Source organism: Phalaenopsis equestris, unplaced genomic scaffold (genome assembly GCF_001263595.1).
Source record: "Phalaenopsis equestris unplaced genomic scaffold, ASM126359v1 Scaffold000206, whole genome shotgun sequence".
Lineage (NCBI taxonomy): Eukaryota > Viridiplantae > Streptophyta > Magnoliopsida > Asparagales > Orchidaceae > Phalaenopsis > Phalaenopsis equestris.
This window is the reverse complement of record NW_018164648.1, coordinates 449,484-469,839: the sequence shown is the minus strand read 5'-3', so window position 1 is coordinate 469,839 and position 20,356 is coordinate 449,484. Positions and strand designations below refer to the sequence as shown.

At 37.7% G+C, this 20,356-nt stretch overlaps 1 protein-coding gene across 2 annotated transcripts in view; it reads right to left on the bottom strand.

The window, feature by feature from the left end:
* Nucleotides 1-6,085: 6,085 nt before the first annotated feature.
* Nucleotides 6,086-20,356, bottom strand: part of LOC110023036 (translation factor GUF1 homolog, chloroplastic) — a 147,862-nt gene continuing 133,591 nt past the window's right edge. For both annotated transcript variants that reach the window (XM_020722246.1, XM_020722247.1), the window contains exons 20-22: nucleotides 14,505-14,580; nucleotides 14,340-14,380; nucleotides 6,086-6,406 (exon numbers count right to left, since the gene is read on the bottom strand). In XM_020722246.1, coding sequence (XP_020577905.1) covers nucleotides 6,311-6,406; nucleotides 14,340-14,380; nucleotides 14,505-14,580 — 213 coding nt within the window. In that variant the 3' untranslated portion in view covers nucleotides 6,086-6,310. The remainder of the gene's footprint in view (nucleotides 6,407-14,339; nucleotides 14,381-14,504; nucleotides 14,581-20,356) is intronic.

The window sequence follows — 20,356 nt, the reverse complement described above, 5'->3', positions numbered from 1 at the left end:
TTCGATCTGATCTCAATTTGAGCCAAAATTTGAATCAATCTTCGAGTTAAATTTACTAAATTCACTGTCATACGGTGACTATCCAATTTCGAGCCAAGTTGTGGTCGACTTGAAAAAAAATCTATCCAAAAGTTTGGCTCATAGCTCTGCTCATTTATTTTGATTTGATCTCGATCCATGCCAAAATTTGAATCAATCTTCTAGCGATCAATGAACTTTGATTTAAATTCATAGTTTTACCCCCAAGCCAAGTGAAGAGGGGGTATATTTATAGGCTTTAAGAGGGGCATTTTTGTCATTTTGTTAATAACTTCTGTTACCACCCTATTAAATTGTCCATACTAATTAGGGCTGTCAAAACGGCTCGTTGTTCGCGAACAGCTCGTGTTTGGCTCGTTAAGAAGCTTGTGTTCGGCTTGTTAATTTCATTCGATAAGTTAACGAGCCGAACACGAACTAAGATGTGTTCGTTCATGTTCGGCTCGTTTTAGCTCGAAATACTAGTCATCAAGTTTATATATATATATATATATTAAGTAGTATTTTAAGAAAATCTAATTGACTACAAGGCTACAAAGATTTATAATCAATTAAAATATTGATTAAGAAAATAGAATAAAAATTATTAAATTAGATTCAAATGATGTTTTAAAATAAATAATAATTTTTAAATCTTTCTCAAACCCTTATTGTATTATGGCTACATGATTAGGGTAGTTAAAATGACTCTTTGTTCGTGAACAGCTCGTGTTCGGCTCGTTAAGCAAACGAGTAACGAGCCGAACACGAACACACTTTTTGAGCTCGAAATATAAACGAGGGCTCAGCTCGTGTTCGGCTCGTTTACAACCCTAATACTAATCCCACTTGATCATTGGTAATTTTTTTATGATTTGATGGCTTTAATAAACTCATCAACAAGTATTTTAAGCTCGTTGGATTCCTCTTGTCGAGACGCTCAATTTGATCATGTGTCGAATTCGAAGTACATTTGACCCCCTAAATGGCCAAACAAAGCCTCTAAAAGTGCTTTAATGACGTAATTTATGCTTATTTTGACACAGATTGGATCAATTTATATATCATTGAGTTTATCTTATTAAGCTACTCAATTTGATTGTACTTTTATTGAAAGTGGAGCTTTGAATGATTTTTAATCTTAATTGGAATAGTTCTTGGTAAAAATGCTTCGAGATTTGTATCAAATGCCTCGATATTCATGCCACATGGTAAAATTAGTTGATGTGCACCATTAACTCTCCTAATTTTGTACGATTTAGTTTGTATCATCCGAAGATAATCCAAAAAAATGAAAATAGGATAAATAAATAATTAAATTTTTTTTTTAAGTTGGTTGGCCTTGGGCGACAATTGTTGAATGTGTGAGGGGAGTGATGGGGGTTACGTTTCGAGTCGGGGGTCGTGCACGAACCTGGTTAACAATTCGTGCCATGAAATATGCCTCATGGCACGAGACCTATGGATCGTTTGATCCTTCACGCGAGAACCATGTGACACAATGAATCTAAGGAATTTCCATGTGGATAGACCGGTGGATCGCACGAGACATCCATTGAATACGTGAAATCAGACTCGTGTCACACGCCAAGGGATGTGAGTTCAGTTTTTCAAGAATTTTGAGTATTTCTCCACTATTTTTGAAACCTATAAATAGACCAAATAGGGAGGGGGGGAGGCATCCTTCCTCTCTCAATAGTGCTAGTAATCTTTGAACTCGGAATGCATTACTGGGTAAAGTAATCTACCTCTAATTACACCATGATTTCTATAAATTTAATTATTGACTAAGGATTGCAATTTATTAATGCTGATTCAATTCTCAATGTATCTTTTTCCAATTTTTTTTTAAATAATGATTGACAAATCATAAAATATACGATTTAAATTTACGATCATAAAATCACAATCAATTTTTTTTTTTTTTAACTTTAAGATCATATGCCTTTGCCTCTGATGCTATGTTGAAATTCTTGTTGTCTTCAAGTTCTGGGAACTTTATTTCATTGTTATCGCCCCTAGGATTGTTTTTCTCTAGGCTAAATTTTCGTAGAGCACCTAAAGTAGATTCTATTTTTGATGTGTGTCATTTATAATTGGTTCACCTTCCTGTGGTTTTATTTATTTATTTTTTATCTATTTCTAATATATTCTATCATAATTCACATAAGGAGGGCATTTGGTAGCATAATCTTAATAAGATTTATGTATGAATTTAAGGTATATCCAACCAAATACTAAAAAAAAATTAAAATTAAATTCAACGCTTCGTTCAACCAAAATTTCTCGCGTTCCGTCTCTTCTACAACATAAATTCAAATTTACGAAATCTAATTGTGGTGCGTATTTAAAAGATTTAATTTGTCGTCACTCGAAAGCTCCATCTTCGTCTCATAGGATTTGATAAATCCAGATTTATTGGATTTGATAAAACCTATTTAACGTAAAATCAGGTTGCAACCAAACATCACCCAAGGTCATTTAGTCACACTATTCCCAAAACTCCTAGGGAAATACACCACAACATGCTATGTTACTAAGAACAAACACAAATACAAGGATATGGACACTATACCACATGGACATGGTGAGATGATATAATTGTGAAAAATAAGACAAGATTTTATGTTTCATCCATTATTAATTAAAAATATTTATTTTTTTATAATTCTTTGTTGAAGAGATTAGATGTCGGAGCCCTTTTCTGGGCCTTGCTCCTCTCCTTGTCATTCATGTAATTTCTATTAGTTGGGAGAGTTGACGCTTGTTTATCATCGTGTAATTCCTTCTCTGAGTGAACTCTCTTCCGGATCATTTGATCTGGAGAGAGAAATTAGAAGGCAAGGGTATTTGATGTCTTCGATGACGAAGACAAACAAGATATAGCATGTGAGGAACTTCCGTGAAGTGAACTTCATGTGGATATCTTCCTCAGTGTACTTTCGAAAGGATATCAGGTCGAGACACATTGGGAGCGTATCAGTAAGAGGATCTTATGAAGGAAATCCACCACTAGAGATTCATATTTTTGTGTCTACTCTTGGGTCTTTTTCTTCTTATAAGAGCAAGACTTTATAGTTAATTACATATTAAGTAACCAAAGTCACTTAAGAAAACTCTCAATTAAGACTTTGTTTCGTCCTTAAGGGGTTGTCTTGTCATGCTCACAGAAGGGTTACCGCTGCGTTTTATTATGACTTACGACATACAATCATGCAGGAGCTTAAAAGTGTGGATTTACGTCGTAGCTAGACGAACGACCTCAGAGTCCTATAGTGAAGTTCACTGAGAGAATGAAAACTACAAAACCCTATCCAATATGGACTTATACCTTGCCTGGAAAGGGGTGCCATCTAAACCACTTAATCACATTTAAAACCCTGCATGACTAGTCTCGATGTTGCATATCAGGAGTTATAGGCCTTATTACTTGACCATCAATCAAGTTGCATGTCCTGAGACAAATGCGAATATAATTTTGAGATTTCAAATTTAAATGTTCTTATAGCTCGTTACACTCAAATTTTCAAATTCAATTGATGCGGTGTGCATCGAAGCAAACTGAGCAACATGCTGTGCAAGTCCTTGATGATGACTGCATAGAAGGTCTGTTTAAAAAAGCCAATCAGTATGCGTGAGCAAAACTCACTCTATAAGGTAGTGGTTCTCACAGGTCAAATCACTCTCTCTGTGCAATGAGTGAGGGGCTGAACACAAGGAACGAGAGAAACATGTCATGCATATGTTTACATATCATGTTATCATTCATGCTCCTAAATAGAAAAAGAGTTTCTACTCAATTTTATTTTCAATGTCAATCAAGATTGTTTAGATGCATGATGTCTATATGGTTGTGAATGCAGTCACATTTTTTTGTTTGTTGTTTCAGTTACGAATTTCAATTTATAAAGTTAAGTTAAAGTTATTTAGGTTGGGGTAGAAGAATTAGCCCTTAAGTGAACCTATCAGTAAGTTAGGCGAAAGACAAAAATCTAGATGTTAGCCTATAATTTGGGTAAACCTATCGAATGAATACAGACAAACTAACTTTTGTGGGTGCCAACCATAACTTGTGTCAGATTCGTTAGCCAACATCATCCAAAATATCATTTATGATTTAGTTGAGATTCATCCATCGCTTCATGTTTCATTCTCTTTTGGATAGTTTAGATGTTTATAGCTGGTTGACCATAACACCTCCTAACTCTGCAAAAGAAAAGAAGACTCAAAGGAAATGAACTTAAGTTACCGCAGCATTTTCATCCATGCCAGCTCCTCTCCATATTTTTGAGATCACCAACCTCAACTCCACCTACAGCTGCTGCCGCCCCTACCCGCAGACCCTCCTAGTGCCACCAAACCTCCCCTAGAACCTCTACAATTGCCACCAATCCTCTCATGAACTCCTCTTGCTACTGCTAGCCCTCTCAAGAACTCCACCTACTGCCGCCATCCCTCTATCACCCAGCCCTGGTATTGCCACATCTTCCTACACCTCTACCTGCCAACACCACCCTACCTCCACCATAACATGTTGTCTCCACCCCTTTTAGCTCCCTTATCTCTTGCCGCAAACCCTCAGACCGCCTCCCTCTCGTTGTGTAGCAGGCTTCACCACCTCCATCCTCACCCTAAAGGTTTGTTTGTGCCTGTGTTTTTTATTTCATGTTTTTAAGAACATTGTTGTGTTTTCTTTTAAAGTTTCAACATGCATTCTAATGCTTTTCGGGTTAATTATGGCATCATTAAGTTTTTGTCGCCTCAACATATAATATTGAAATGGGAATCTCATCGTCGTATGTTCTTAAAAATGAGCTTCAAATGAGGTTCAAGCATCCTAGATGTCTCAACAAGAGAAAATTTAGATTAGGAAAACACATTTTTTTTAAAATTTTGTGGTTCACTTTTATTTTTTGATTCTTCATGTTAAATCACTCAAATAGAATGAAGCCGAACTCTTAAAATTTGAGGCATTTTTTAGTGTAATTATTGGAATTTCATTAAAACTCTAAAGTAAGAATGCTCGAGTAGAATCATTGCTGGAATGGTTGACCTCATGAGAAATTGCACCAATGAGATAAAATCATGAGGCCATTAGGCTAAAACAGACAATATCTCGATGGGTGAGAGCTCCTACCATTATAACTGGTATCATAACATTACACTAGCTAAATATGAGAACCTAGTGTCATACAAAATAAAAAGCTACGCCATTGGATTCACCTCTTAAACCAAGATGGGATAAAGGTGCTACCTAATGGTAGTCATCTCTTGAATCTATATGGACCTTTTCTAAAATTCTATCTCATTGGTAGATCATTATTAGTTCAAATAACTGACAATAACATCAATTGCTTAAATGAGAAATATTGTAAAACCCTTTAAGTCGAATGAAGCTGAATTTTTAAACATCAAAACATCTTTTTGTGTAATAGTTAAAATTTCGTCAGAATCTCCAAAGTTAAATGTGCTCTTGTCGGAGCACTCTCAAGACGTGTGACCACCAGAGAAATTACATCAATAGGATAAATTGGTGAGACCACCTCATGCCAAAAGAAATAATATCTTGATGAGTGAAAATTTAGACGGTTACAACTCACTACCCGTGCTTTGTATTTCCCTTATCTTGCATTATATCCTCATTGTATCCTGAGATATATATTTCATGACATCATCTTGGAATTAAAGAAAAGAATGTTTCATCCGGACCGAGCTGTCAGTGAACAATAGAATCATGGCATTATAACATGCCAATTTTATGCCTTCAGAGGAAAAACTAATATATTTACACCACACCCAAAAATTTTAAAATTACAAAAAAAAAAAAAAAAACTATTTTATATTTTAAAAATTAAAATATGTTTTTAAAAATAAAATACAACTTTTTCATGCATAAATAATATGACTTATATACATAAAAGTTAAAGTATTAGATATATATAAAAGTATGTAATTCTTCCTAATAATACTTATAATAATAATATTATTTTTTAGCAGTTACAACTCTTCCCGCTTTGGTTTTATTTCAACAGTCCAAATTCAGTAAAACCAAAGAAGAAGATGAATCATAAACGTTAAGGTTTGGACATTACATATTTTAAAGACAAAGAAAATTAGGAATAATTGCATACAGCCAACCCGAAACATAAACATGTACAAATCAACCGCCCAGGTGTCTTTTTGAACCACCGAATCGATATATTTATGTGTACCACAATCAAACTACAACATGAACTTTGATATTTGAGTGGAAATTTGAAAAATAATACCATGCATTTAAAAAACATGAGCATCATAGAACCTCCTTCTCAAGATTTAAAACAGCCATGAAGGCCTCCTGGGGCACTTCAACCTTGCCAATTGCTTTCATTCTCTTCTTCCCCTCGGCCTGTAAGAAAATATTGGAGGCTTGTAAGAGAAACATGCATTGTTCATAAGTTATTGGTCAACGATAGGTTTAAGGGGGTATTTTACATACGCATACCGTATATTTTTTATGTATTTACGTATCTAATACCTAACCATTCATATTGACTTGCATGCCACTCAATTTTTTAACATCAAATAAAAAATACCACCATCATTATCTTTTCAAAAGCGAAGCGGTCCTTTCATGCATAAATTTAGGACCCTAAGCCATATGTATGTAAATATCAAGCTTCGGTGTTAGATATGTAAATACATAAGAATTGTGTGGTAGTTTCTAGGCATTCTGTACATGCATATACAAAAAGAATTTGCATTAATTTGGAAGAAATTCTAGGTGGAAATAGAAAGATGAAATAGATATAATTTATTGCAAATGAGGAATGTGATGGTGATATCATTGCAATGCTCTGATTTTTTTGCATGTGAATGCATTAACGAAAAATAATGGTCATGTATGATGGTAAGAGATAAAATTAATATAATATATAACAGATCTAAGAAAAAAAAAATTGTTTTCCAAAGCTCTTAACCAAACCACCATTAGACAGCATATTTCTGCAGAAACTAAGCTAAAATCAACATAAAGCGTTACCATGAAACTTATAAATGGTAATATTACCTTAATAAATAAATCAGGAGACTGAATTATAACTAAATGAATTAAAAAAGCAATCAACTTCCACCACGTAGGTAAATAAAAGAAAAGAAAAACTTGGGTCATCCTGAATGCTCTAGTGGGAGGGTACACTTCTTAACACTTCTTAAAAGGACTTCTGAAGGAAAAAAAAAAAGAAGATTAGAAAGAGGCTATCTACTAATTGGCTTCTTAGCATCTGCAATTCTTGGTTTGCCAAATTGTTATTGGGTTCAAAAACAAGCATCTCTCAGCAGGCGAAATTTTTTTCATAAGATGACAAGTTAAATCTCTTTTAGATTGAATATTCAATGAATCAAAACTCATCATAGCTAGTCCCACATTCCACTTTTGAATTTCACCACATTCAATATTTCATTAACTAGTTAAGTAAATTATCTTAAACAAACACTCAAAAGGCATTTTAAAATTTTACAATTAAACTATTTAAGTTTGTGGCATAGGTAACCTTGAAACAATCTAATTTTGCTACATCCTATTCCATCCTCATCCTTATCTGTGTTATTTCATCAATACTGGATATTACACCGTCCATATTCAGAGTTGAACTACTCTCAAACTTGAAGCTTTCACCAACTCATTTGCTAGTATGCATCCTTATATATCCAATCAATGTTCCAAAAACATATCATTCTAATTAGTGGTACTAGTACGGTTGTCAAAAAATCTAGTTTTTCACAAATAGTTCATGTTCGGCCCCTTAAAAAGCACATGTTTGAATTATTTTTTAAGCGAAATGAACGTGAAAAATTTTTTTAAGCTTGAATTATAAACAAGCTAAACAAGAACAATACTTTGTTAGATCGCGTTCGTCTCATTTTAGTTTGAAATAAGAAAATTATATATATTATTTATATAATAACATATTATATATATTTATATCTAAGTTAAATCACCATAGCTCATGTAGTGGTTCTGTTTTTTTTATCGCATGGAATTGTGCAAGTTCAAATCCAACACCCTATATATATTAATCTAATTAATTTAACGAGCCAATTTTGAGCCGAACACCAGCCGAATACGAAATAAACACAAATATGCAAATCGAGTAGAACACGAACACACAATTCACGAGCAATTTTGAACATGAGTCAATTTCAAACAGATTTAATTTCGAACGAGCTGAACATAAGCCAAGCATGAGCTTGCTGAAGCTCGACTAGTTTATAGCCCTAGGTAGTAGCAACTATTTTGACGCAGGGCTGGGAGGCATGCAAGGCTCAGAAGAAAGAGGAACTGACCCATCAGGGCTTGGGGAAATAGTGAACCAACCATTTGGTTCAAGCTTGGTTAGTCTGGTTGAGCAGAAGACTGGACCGACCCATCGTCCGCTCCCAAGGGGAGGGACATACCGCTCTCAGCGTCTCTATTTCCCTGTTTTGTCGCTTCTTCCTCCTTCCTTTCTAGTTGCAGCCCAAAGGGGAAACCTCCCCTTCCTATTTTATGTATTAGCCCTTATATATGTGCATGTGCTGAATTAAGGTTATGTATTGTGCGAGTCATTTTAGATTTTTGAAGAAAACTTTGTTTTCCCTTGTGAGGGTTGTATCTGACAACAGTTGATGCTCCGACTATATTCTGCTCTAAGGTTGTGATGTATCCTCTCCGATTTCCTTTGCAATTCTTCCCACTTATCTCCTATTGGCCGCCGACCATCCCTACTTCTCTCTGTTGGCCTGTCGGCCCCTTTTCCTGCAACAATACATGTTGTCCAACCCTCTGACAGTCGGTTGTACCTTTCCCAACCAACTGTTCACCTATCCACCCACCAACTTGCATCCACCCAGCCCTTACCTGCAGCTATACTCACTGCCTGGTCTGTCCCACCATCACCCAACATCCCACCACTTCCCTCCATGCAGCCTTCCTTATCGTCCCACCGCTCCAGCCTTCAAACCGGCCTCTAATGTTCCTCCCAACCTAACGTACAACCACCATCCCTTCCCTTTCCCCTTGTCGCTTCGCAGACCCCACCATCGCTCTCGAATCTTATGGCCCTAGCTGGAGATTATTGTTGTGTCATATTCCGTTTTGAGTTATGTTGTAACCCTGATTCCTTTGCTTAATAAAGTTTGCTTTTGTCTCCAGTGTTTTGAACTAATTCTGATATCATTTGGTATCGGAGCTACCCTGACCCTAGTCCTATTCTAGGGTTTCCTAGCATTCGCCATAACCCAAAATTTTTCCTTCGTACCACCAAATAATCCCGAGCCTACCCGGGAAGAGATATGACGTGAGCCCGTCGTCTTGAACAAAGGCTTGTGAAATTGATGAGTTAACCTAGGGGGATATAACTCGACCAAAATCTGGAAAGTCAAACGGGAGAAAGAGAGGAGGATCTGAATCCCTTCCATAGGGATAATTTTAGTGATGAAAAAGACAGACCATAGCTTTTCAGAATCCAATATCAGAGGAGGCCTAGAGGGGGAATTCTGAATCCCTTCCATAGGGAGAATTTCAGAGAGATCATTTGGATGGCACAAATACTTCGACATCAAACTGAACCTGCTAAAGTTTGATGGAGGTACGAATTAAGATAATTTTGCTGACTTGCTACAAGGAGTTTAAAAAATCTTCGAGTATAAAAAAGTGCCAAAAGAAAGCAAGGTGAAACTAGCCGCCATCAAGTTGAAAACGTCTCCTTATGGTGAGAGAGCTTATAGAGGAAAAAGAAAAGAGAAAGATGTGATAAAATTTCCAAATGAGAGAAGATGAGAAAAGAACTGCAGAGAAAATATCTACCCCCATACTACCGACAGTTAATGTCTCTGAAGCTACACCACTTGCAACAACAAGAATATTCAGTAAAGGAGTTTAGAGTGAAGTTTAATCAGTTGCAGATGATTGTGTTTTCGTCGAGCCAAAAGAGCATATCATAGCCCATTATCTAGGGAGCTCGAAGCCCACTATTAGCAATGTGGTGCAGTTGCAGCTTTATTTGTCGCTTAGAGATGTACGAACCTGAGCATTAAAAGTGGAGGGGCAGCATAAATAGAGCAGGTAGCCACCGCTAGTCAGACAACCATCAACATTTGGAGACACTAGTAGGAGCACATCTCAAGGAGTTGAGAAAGCTAGTCTGGATAAGAATAAAGTCACCCCTAGTGAGAAGAAGCATGATAATAGTAGCATGATTGCTGCAGTCCCCGCCAAAAAAATATTTCAAATGCCACAGATTTGGGCATATTGCCTCCAGCTGCCCAACAAGTTGAGTAGTGTCTTTCACCTAGCAGGGTGCCATGGAGGAGGTTAGCTATGAAGAGAGAGCTGAAGAACAAAGTGAGGAGTACCATCTGCCACAAGATGAATGAGAGACACTTATGATTCAACGGATCCTACAGGTTGAGGGTATTAGGGATCCGCAGTGGCTTTGCCACAGCATATTCAACACCTGCTACACGGGGAACATAAATGTATGCAGTCTCATCATCAATGAGGGGAGTAATAAGAATGTGGAATCTACAAAAATGGTAGAATAATTGTGACTCATTTCTCATAGACACTCCCAACTATATTTTTTGACATGTTAGAAGGAGAGCATAGTCAACATTGATCGGAGGTGCCTAATGGAGTTTTTGATTGAGAGCCAACTACAGTATCAGGTGTGGTGCGACATGGTCCCTATGTATATCTACCACTTTTTGTTTGGGAGACCGTAACAACTTGATCAGAGGACGCGACATGAAGGATTCAAAAAAAATACATTCCTTCACTAGGGACAGGAAGCGTGTCATCCTGCTTCCTTCGATGAAGCCCGAGATCACAGGAGCCCTTATCAGCACAGCAACATCAGTAAAACTAGAGTTGGTGCCGACAAGAGATGATGAAATTGAGATACGAACTCCAGACACGGGACAAACACGACAGAAAATTTTAGGATGTCAAGATCGATACCTTTAGCCAGCGCCACCACCAGGTGGGAAGGTTTAGTTTACCCCCACTTCAGATCTAGTTAATCCAACCAGTGAGTACTTTGGAAGTATTCAACAGTAGAGATAATACACGCAGACTCAGTTCAGTTCAGACTGCCAGAAGAATGGACTGATGGGGATGTTTACTTGTAAGTTTGGAAAGATTCTCAGATACCTTGGAGGACGGTGCAGTCGCCAGTAGGATCCAGGTGCTGACAGGATGACAGATAAAGAACCAAGAACTTCGACGAATGAAGTCAAATCTCCCCCAAACCTGGGAGACTGATGCGGGCTGGAAGACACGCTAGACTCAAGAGAAAGAGGAACCAACCCATCAGTGCTTGAGGAAATGGTTGGACTGACCATTTGGTTTAGCCTAGAATAGTTTGATCCAGCAGGAGGCAGGAGATATAGCGTCCAACATCCCTATTTCTCTGTTTTGCCTCTTCTTACTCCTTCCTTTCTGGTTGTCGCCCACAGAGGAAATCTCTCATTCCTATTATATCTATTAGACATGATATATGTGTGTGTGTGTGTGCTAAATTAGAGTAATTTTTTGTGTGAGTTATTTCAAATTTATGCATAAGTCTTTGTTTTCCCTTACGAGGGTCGTCTCCAACGACATGTGGTGCTACGACTATATCCTGCTCCGAGGTGTTGATGTATCCTTTTTGATTTCCTCCTTACCTCTTCCCACTAATCTCCCCATAGAAAACAACAAGCCTTAATCCTCTATGTTGTCCTACCGCCCCCTTTTCCTACAACAGTACTTGTTGTCCAGCCCTCAAACAACAGAATGCACCTTCCCCAACCGGCTGTCCACTTATCCAACCAAAAACCTGCATCCAGCTGCCCCTTACCTGCAGCTATACTCCCACCATCACCCAGCATCCCTCCACTTCCCTCTATGCAGGCTTCCTTAGCGTAGCACTCCTCCAGCCCTCAAACTGACCTTTAAAGTCCTTCCCAACCTACTGTATAACCACCAACCCTTCTCCTTCCCTTTGTCTCTTCGTCGACGCCACCACTGCCTTTGAATCTTCTCTTCAAGCCCTAGCTTTAAGTTGTTATTGTTGCACCATGTTTCCGTTTTGACTTGTGTTGTAACCTTGATTTTTTTCTCCTAGGTGACATGGTTAGGGTTTAAGATTTGTGGGAGTGTAAAGGGTATTTGGTGGTAGGAATGAAAATTTTTGGTTTATGGTAGATTCTTATTTGGTGGTAGGAAAGAAAATTTTTGGTTTATGGTAGATTCTAGGAAATCCTAGAATAAGACTAGGGCTAGGCTAGCTCTGATTCCTTTGTTTTATAAAGTTTACTTTTGTTTCCACTATTTTAAACTAGTTCCGATATCACATTTCTTCAATTAAGGCAAGGCTATCGTCTAATTGCCAAGCACTATATGGTAAGTATCGCTTAAGCAACACCTTAGTAATATCACACATTTGTGAGTAAAGAATGTTCTAGAAACTATCCTACTCCATGTGTTTGAAGTTGGATTACATCAAATGGGTTCCTTATACTGAAAAGCATAGTAATAGTTCACTAATGGGGGAAAAGGCCAAGGGGTAGTTTGTGGTGAACGGTTGAGGATGAATACAAATGAATGGGCTTGAGCTTTACATGGAGTGATGGAGGGTAGGCTGAGGTGGTGAGCTGAAGGATAAGAAGAGGAAAGGAGATTGGAGGGGAGATATAGAGATATAGCAAGGGGACACGAGGTAAAATAAGAGTAGTAGGAAAGGAAAGAGAAGTGGGAGACTTGGGAGTAAATCACATCATTCCATCATTATGGTTCATTAAATTTTAATGGAACCTCTATTAATAGTAAGAGGCTCACCAAAAAAAATAAAAATGCAAGCAAATTCTAATGCAAAAGCAAAATGTAAGAGTATCATAAGCTAATTAAAAACCCATAATCATACCTCATTACCCCGCTCCGTCCAATAAACCTAGGATAGCATTAAACTTGCCCTAATAAGTGTCGCCTTTAAAAACACTACAAGCATGTAAGTGTATGAAAGATATTTTCATTCTGAATATTAAAGTGAGTACTTCTATCCTGGCTTGTCCAATCTGAATTTGTTTTTATATAATTACATGTATGTCAAGACTCAGCCATTAAAGCAAATGAATTTTTTATTTTATATTTTTTTATGAAATGTGCCCGCAAACAACTGACCAAGTTTGATAACAACAAATTTCAAGTGGAAATCATTTTCTTGTCCCCCCATAAGTGCTTTGTTGCATGAGAAAATGTTCTATATCAGGCTTCTGCGTATGACTTGCTGTGGTATCTTTTGAAAACTTTGTCCGGCCCTAGTTTTTCCCAACAACTATGGGGCTTTTTACTGCCAGTGATGATTTTCTTCGCTAATGGTGGTTTTATTTGAAGATTTGTTCTCACCTGCTTAACTTCTCTTTTACTTTGGATCATATATCAACTGTTGTGCCGTACTTGAGCTATGCCGAGCTGTGCTCTACATTGTTGGGTTCTTCTTTTATTAGTTATCATTGCTGTTAGCCATGCCTTATTTTTTGGCCACAAAATACTTATTTACTATGTATATTTTTCCATGTTAGCTACATGTAGGTGATTTTAATCGTTTATTGATTAAAATTTAGAACTTAGTCCCTCAACATTTAAGTATGTGTGTGTACATAAATATAATGAATTAATTAATGCATTGCAGAGATATAGTATGTAGAAGCTCTATGAGAGACATCCATGAACCTCAACCATACACAAAATCCATTAAATCCAATGAGTATACGATAAAACAAAGACCCCTATCCTGATATTGTGAATGCTGGTTCAGCAACTTCATATTTGACTAGATTAAATTTTCAACACGAAGATGGAGCAACCTATAGGTATTATGTGAAAATAATTTGCTATAAAGCAAAAAAGAAAGCGGTTTCTTGGAAAGAGGTCACTAGCCAAGAAGATCCATTAAATACATCTATTTTGTGTGGCTGAGATGTTTGCTACTAAACACATTGTTTCGAGGACAATGTCATCACTATTTCAACAAAGAATTACTGTATTGGATAAATTCTTGAAGAAATAATGATTTTACGGTGGATAAACTCATTATCTGGCCAAAAGGGTAAACTACAAATGCAACGTCTATAATTAATTTAAAGTCCATATGTGAGAGAGAGAGAAAGAGGGAGAAGGAGAGAGAGGGAGAAGGGAGGGAGGAAGGGAGATGTTTTTAGTACTGCATATTTCAAAAGGCTTGTGGATAATCTGTTCAAAAAGAGCATAGTAAATTAAATGAGTTGGTAGTGATGTAGTAATTTGAGCATGAAAAATAAATAACCTGCTTCTTAAGCAGCTTCTTTTTCCTAGTAATGTCTCCCCCTACATAAAAAAAGGAAATGCTTCATTGAAAAACCAAATTGAAGATCCATACATAGGCCATGTATTATTCAACATTCCCAAAGACAACAGAAAATTTGACGGTAAATATTGACTAATACTATACCGTAGCACTTTGATAGGACATCCTTCCTTATTGCTGATAGAGTCTCACTAGCAACCACCCTCGTACCAATACATGCCTGTGACAAGACAATCAGGCATTCTTTTGCATGTAAATATAAACAGGAAAAAGTTTAGCATTCAGCTAAAAAATCTAATGATTAATTGGGTGCCAAGTAGGAACAATTAATTAAAAAAAAAATCAGCAAAAAACTCATGCCAATGAATTATCTGCAAAATTAAACAAAAGAGGGGCAGAGCTACATGTGAATCAAAAGTAATGGGGCACATTAAAAAAAATTAAAACTTTATTGCTCATCTAAATGAAGTAAAAAACACTAAATTGTTGTAATATTTTAGTTTAAGATAGCTAATGAAGTCACACATACTGAGGTAGTGGAAGATAATGAAATGCGAGCACTGAAAACATACTTTGTTCTCCAAAGGAACTAATATATATGACCTTCACATCAACAGCCAATGATTTCTAAGACCGAAACCAACAGGTTGGAAAATGTTAGTGGTGATTATGAAGATTAGTACAATGCTAAAGCAGATTTTACCAGCTTTTTGGCATCAAAATGTGATTAAACTACTTTAATCTTCACTTCTTGAAAAGAAAACCATGTTCATGCTCTCTTCAGATATACTTGAAAAACGTTTTTTCTTTTCCGCATCATAATCTACTTAAAATGAGTAAAATATGGAGGTGGTCGCACAAGGAAAAGTATACAATGAGAAGCACTGATGAGAGTTTTTTAATTATAAATAGGAAAATACGTGAATCTAAAAATCGAGTAATCCAAAAAATCAACAGTAAATAATATGGAAGAAAAACCAAATAAGAATAAACCAAAATGAAGACAAGAACCTAAAAAATCTGGGAGATATCGTAATTACAAGGGTCATGTTAGGAATGATTCAATAGTCATTTCAAAATGAGGATGCAGATATATTAACATAACGAAATATTATAAGAGAATTTGACAAGCATAAAGAGAGGTAGGTACAGGAGAACAGATCAATCAAATTCAAACATGGAATTTATATTTGTATAGAAACAACAAAATTCAAAACAGATTTTATATTTCTAAAATAGTTCATTATAAAATTTTAGATGAAAAGAGAAACCTTCCTTATATATATATATATTTGAAAGCCTAAAAATGCCAATATATTAACTAAAAAGAAAGATACATATACAATATGTGGGAGGGCACAAGCATAACACCCTACCCACACAATAACCACAAGTGGTTCCAAAACTAGAAAATACATAAAAATACATTAGAGACTTGAAGAAAAAACCTAAAAGTGCCGAAATACATAGTATCAGGTGGCTAGAGAGCGACCCAATTTGATCTTGGATCTAGAGAAGGAGCAAGCTAATAAGTTGGTAAGATGATTGTCATTGTCAGTAGTAACCAATGTATCATCAGATATGTTCCCGAGCTGGAGTCGACTTCCATTCTTCTTCTTCCTTCTGGAATAGACCTGTCATTCCTCTTCCGAAGGTTGGCTCACCTGATCTTAGTCTAAAGTGTGCTGGAGATGTACAGGTTGTTGAACATTAGAAGTAACTACATGTTGTACCAGCTGATATGTTATTGGATCAAAGGAGCACTCTCGTGTGTTTTGACATGTAAGTGAGCCTTCTTTAATAACAGTGAGTGGTATAAGCACAACTGGATCTGTAGTTATAGTATGTTGTTCTTCGTTAGGAACTGCGATGTTAGAAAGAGAATTGAGTTGCATCTTCTTAACAGAGATAATAGGTGACTGATCTTTAGCAATATCTGACCTTAGAAGAGAATGCAAACGATAGCAAATAGTAAAGCTGTGACCAAACATACTGCAATAAGAGCAATAGAGAGGGTGTGTATCTATTTCAACCTTTTGTCAATACTCGTTGTGAGTGGTTCTAATTCATATCTCATCCGGAACTGGTTGTATAATATCCCTCTCAACTAACACACAAACCACAGAGGGTCTGGTGACAGCAAGCGTAGGACTATCAATCTTGAGGGATTTACCGTAAGCAGTTACTAAGGAGTAAAAAATTTCCAAGTTGAACAAATGTAATTTTCAACCCGAAAACTTTATCCAAACTGGAATGATAGGGGACTCCGCTTTTGGATCAAAACCAACAGTCCACGTCAGAATTTTCATATAACGGTTGTCAATCTTGATAACATTCTGAGAAAAAATGCGAGTGTAATCGACATCGTGAGACAACTGAATCAATATGTGCCGATCATCAAGTAAACCAATAATGCAACTGCCCAACAACTTCATAGCATTAAATTCTTTTCGAATGATCTCAAGTTTTGAGTGACCATAAAGAAATTTTCTCACCAGAGCAAAACGCCACAAAGATACGAGAGTACTGGTTTCAACCTTTATGAGGATAAGAGCAGACTTCCCATTTTTTCCAGTTTTTTTATGAAGGTGTGATCGCCACTACCTTCAAGAGCCTCATGGAATAATTGTGAAACATCGCAAGATTTACCTATATGAAAACCAATCTCTGAATCTGAAAGAGGAGCACGAGTAGGTATAGAGAGGCCGCCGGCATCAACTGCAGTGGCATAGGAATGGAGAGTCGATGTCAGCTCCGTCGACAAGATGCTATGTCGGACAGGAAACAAGGACGGCGGGGTGAAACCGCAGTTGTTGAACGCAGTCGCAGCAGTGAGCCGCGGAACAACAGTTCGTCGGGAAAGCGCGAAGGAGAGATCCGCGTAGCTTGACGAGACGAGTCGACAACGACAAGCGACGAGACTGGAAGTCCCTTCGTCGTCAATGGCGCGGGAGTCAATGATCAAAGGAGGGATCAACGAATGCAGGAGAGATCGAGGAACGCAAAATTAGTAGTCGAGTACGAGAGTTTCGTCGTCGAGCACGACGGTAAAGCCGAAGGTCAAGCCAGGGAATCGTCATCGGGCGAAACCCTAGCGGAGCAGCTCACCACCGACGCCATTCCACAACCCAATGGCTAATATATTAAAAAGAAAAGATACAGATACATTGTATGAGTGGACCCAAAAAATAGGCATCCAACCAACACGATACAACACAAAAAAAAGTAAAAAAAAGGTACATATAAAAAAAACTCAAAACCACCAGGGCGCGGAAAAAGTGAGGATCATGCCAATTTAGTCCTGCCCCTGCCTCTAGTTCTCGGAAGGAATCCAACAAACAAATTGGTAAGGTGCGTACAATTATCCAAAGTAACCAAAGTATCATCCATAAGATTCCTGAGCTCAAGTAGATCTTCATTCTTCTTCTTCCTCCTGGAAGTGTAAACCTATCATTCCTCTTCCAAAGAATCAGTCTGATGAGGTGGTAGAGCTGTAGCAGAAGTAATACCAACCGTAGTACCCACAATAAGTTTTAGTATATGTGAAGTATAAGATGCCTCTGCACCGGATAGTTCCTGAAGATGGGGAGCTGTGAGGTTCTCCTGATTATCAATCTGAACACTATCTTTTGTAAGTGGAACTAAAATGTCCAGAGCAGTGGGGTTAGCCCCATCTTTATTCACTTGAACCTTAGATTTCAAATTAGGATGAAGCTTGTGTCATTTATCAAGGGTATACCAAACATCTTACAGTAGGTAAAATATGGAGGTTTGTGTTCCATGACGATTTGTTGTCAATATCCATTATGAGTTGTGCTCAGCCAGACTTCAGTAACATCAGGTAAAGTAATATCCCTTTTCACAAGTATTCTAGCCACAGAAGGTCTGGTTAGATTGAAAGTTGGTAGATCTAACTTCATAGGGTCCCCAAAGATGACCCCAATAGAGTAGAGAACCTGATGATAAAAAAATGCAGCTTGAGACCAGGTAGACTAAACCAAACCGGTACAGTGGGAGGTTCATGATTTGGGTCGAAATCAAGAGACCACATGAGTAACTTCATTGATTTTCCTACGATATTAAGATATTTCTTGGAAAAAATCCAGGTGTAGTCTTCAGCCACGATTAGTTGAATCAACACATGTCTCTCATCCATAAGCCTCAGTTTTTACATGACTACTAGTTTAAGATTGTTGGCATCAATTTTTGGATATCATAGGTGTAGGGTGTCCACCTGTGATAGACGAAAATTAATTATTGCGTCATGCACAAATTTGGCTCAATTGACCTGAGCACATGCGAGCTTGTTCATATGGCCCCAAATGACGAAATGGACAACACGAGTGAGTTTGGAACGTCGATTCCACTTGGAAAAGGCACTCGTTGCATGACGATTTCGCGTACGGGCTTAAAATATGCATATTATCATTTTTTGACACGATAGTCGAAAAAGTGGTCCGAACGACCCCGGACGACTAAACGGACCACACCGGTGCGTCCAGAACATCAATTTTACTTAAGGGACACATTCATTTTATCGCGATGACGTGTTCGGCGAAAATGCACGGAGAGAGGTTAATTGAATAATAATAATTATTATTATAGACAGTCGTAACTCTATATATATAGACAGTCGTAACTCTCTAAAAGAGGGAAATTTTTCATTTCCCTCTCTTATCCTCCCTCTCTCCTCTATTCTCTCTCTCCCAAAACAAAAAAAAAAAGAAAGAAACGGTAAAAAATGGCAGAGAAGCAACGCGTCTCTTCCCCCAAGATCGCGTCTCTCTCCGTCTCCAAAGCTCCGATTCGCGACAGAGGATGGGATTTTATTTATTTATTTATTTATTTTTTCGCAAAAACGGTGGTCTCCTCCTCCGGATCGCGAGTTCGCGAACTCCCGCTCCTCTCTTCCCCATTCGCGAAAAAGGGCTCCTCTCTCGCGATCTTCCGGCTCCTCTCCTCCAGGGCCGGTCACCGATCCTCTTTCTTCTTCTTCTTCTTCTCCTTCTTCTTCTTCTTCTTCTTTCATTTCTTCTTCTTCTTCTCCTTCTTCTTCTTCTTCTTCTTCTCCTTCTTCTTCCATTTCTTCTTCTCCTATTTCTTCTTCTTCTTCTTCTTCTATTTCTTCTTATCTTATTTCATCATCTTCTTCTTCTATTTCTTCTTATCCTATGTCATTTTCTTCTTCTTCTATTTTATTTTATTTTATTTTATTTTTATTTTTTTATTTTTTTTTCTTCTTCTTCTCCTTTATCCATTTCTTCTCGGCCAACCTTGCCAACCTCGACGATCTTCCTTCATCTCGCCGGCTTCTGCCTTGCCGGTATCATATCTTTCACCGGACCGAAACGACAACGAACCTCAACATCTTTCGGGAGGATACGAAGGACTCCCATTTTACCTGCAAGTTCCCGCCGGATCTATTTAGGCTTCGTGCAAACTACACGAAGGTATAATATTTCTTCCCCTTCACATTTTATTTCCTAGTCAGCCTTAGGTTGTAGGCGTGATAGGCGTGTGGGTTCGATCGCCCACACGGGGTGTGTGCACCGGCGTAAGCGGGCGCGGCGGCACGCCTATGTGATTAATCGATTGTTTTCCTAAAGGTGATTTATAGGATAGGATCCCCTCGCGCAACTAATTTTCCTACGATAGCCGAGTGAATCATATTTGACTGTTAGGCGTAGCACAAAAATCCTAGAGGTTGGAGCTCCCTTCGCTCCCCGTTGCTTTGTTAGTCCCGATCTTTTAGAAAGACCGAAAAGTTGATCTTTGCAAAATGAGAAAATGCGAGTCATTAGCTCATTTTGCAAAGCTCGGGGGCGTCGTGAAATCGGGAAGAGTGTTGTCACTAGCCCGTTTCATGACGAGATGGAAAACTTCCCCCTTTGGAGATTTAGGGAGAAGTTCCCCTACTTGCCTCACCAAAGCAAAGACAACAATTACCATCTTTTTATATATTGACCCTAGGTTCCCCGGTAAGGTCGTTAGCACGA